Genomic DNA, 1,403 nt, shown 5'->3' with positions numbered 1-1,403 from the left:
ATACATATATACATATATACATATATACATTTACATACATATATATATATATTGATATGTATTTGGTGTTTATGTATTTGGTGTTTGTAAAGCGAGTACGCTTGTGGAGATTGCCATGAATACGAACGACCGCCGAATGTGGAGAACTTTCTATGTTTCGATTTCACTTGCCAGAGATGATGTATTTTTGTAAATAGATGTACCAGGGGGGGGGTGCTGTGGTGATGCCTGATATTTTTATATTTTGGTGATATGAAATATTCACTGTTCTTATTTATTTGATTAGAAAAGGATATCTTTTCCCATGCATTCTGATGTTTATGTGTCTTACTCTTTGTTATGAAGGCAAAGCGCTCGCGGCATGTAAAGTCAAGGCTAAGGGTAGCAAATCGGTTGCCAAGGCAGTAGCCAACAAAACTCCGGTTGCTAAGGCGTCAAAAAAAGGCAAGGGAAAGGCTAAGGCCACAGCGAAGGCGACTGCGGTAGAGAATGCAAGGAAAACAGCCGCTGTTAAATTGGAAAAGTCTAAAGGTATCCCATATACTTCATAGCTCTTTTTTTAGGGTTTAGGGTTTTAGAATCTACTATCTGTAAGGTTATGAAGTTGGCTTCTGAAGGGGAAAAAGTGATACAATTACATCATACTTTTATAATACTTCTTTTTGTTTTTATATGTGGTTGCTGCCTTCTTCTTTTGCTCCATGTCCATGAGTTCGGCTGATATATAACAATAGGGAAAATTCCTAAGCATGCAGTACTCACTTATCATATTTAAATCGGAAAGTTTGAAGGTATGAAAACCTGATCCCAAAGGGCCCCTTTTGTTTTCTTTTATTGTTTTATACTTTTTTATGTATGTTTTGAAAGAATATAGTATTCTCACCTAGTTCTCTCCATGTAGCTTCGTGAAATGTGCCAATTCGATGAGCCTGACTATGTCTTCTTGCATAGCAATGCCTGTATATCTAATTTACTTTCTCATCATCCTGCTTCAAATCGAAAGGTTTTCGAATTACAGTTGTACTTGCACTTATTGTTTCTGATACAAATACTTACACTTATACATACACTCACTCATATACACACTCATCATAGTCACATTTACACTCATATACACACTCATCATAGTCACATTCACACTCATACTCACGCAGGTGCTGTGTCCGCGTCATACACTATGCTCTCTCTCCGTACCACCATCAATGAGCTGGAGGAATACAGGTGCTTCTACAAGGGCGACAAAGTGGCCTACAGGGCACCCGACAGCAGCCACCTCACAGACCCCTCCACTGCGAGGGGGGCGGCATGTGGGTTTGTCAGACCTAAATGCATTGCGACCCTCCAGGCCGGGTATGTGACTTGCGATGTACATTTTCATTTATAAATGCAGTTGTATTCTTGTT

General features: G+C 39.3%; 1 protein-coding gene across 1 annotated transcript; it reads left to right on the top strand.

Moving 5' to 3' along the window:
* Positions 1-1,154: 1,154 nt before the first annotated feature.
* Positions 1,155-1,384, top strand: SARC_16188 (hypothetical protein; the record flags this gene model as incomplete). Its single annotated transcript, XM_014289702.1, has 1 exon — positions 1,155-1,384. A coding segment is annotated over one exon (230 nt), but the record flags the coding sequence as incomplete, so codon positions are not given.
* Between the last annotated feature and the right edge of the window lie 19 nt (positions 1,385-1,403).

Source organism: Sphaeroforma arctica, assembly GCF_001186125.1.
Source record: "Sphaeroforma arctica JP610 unplaced genomic scaffold supercont1.7543, whole genome shotgun sequence".
Lineage (NCBI taxonomy): Eukaryota > Ichthyosporea > Ichthyophonida > Sphaeroforma > Sphaeroforma arctica.
This window is presented reverse-complemented; position numbering and strand designations above follow the sequence as displayed.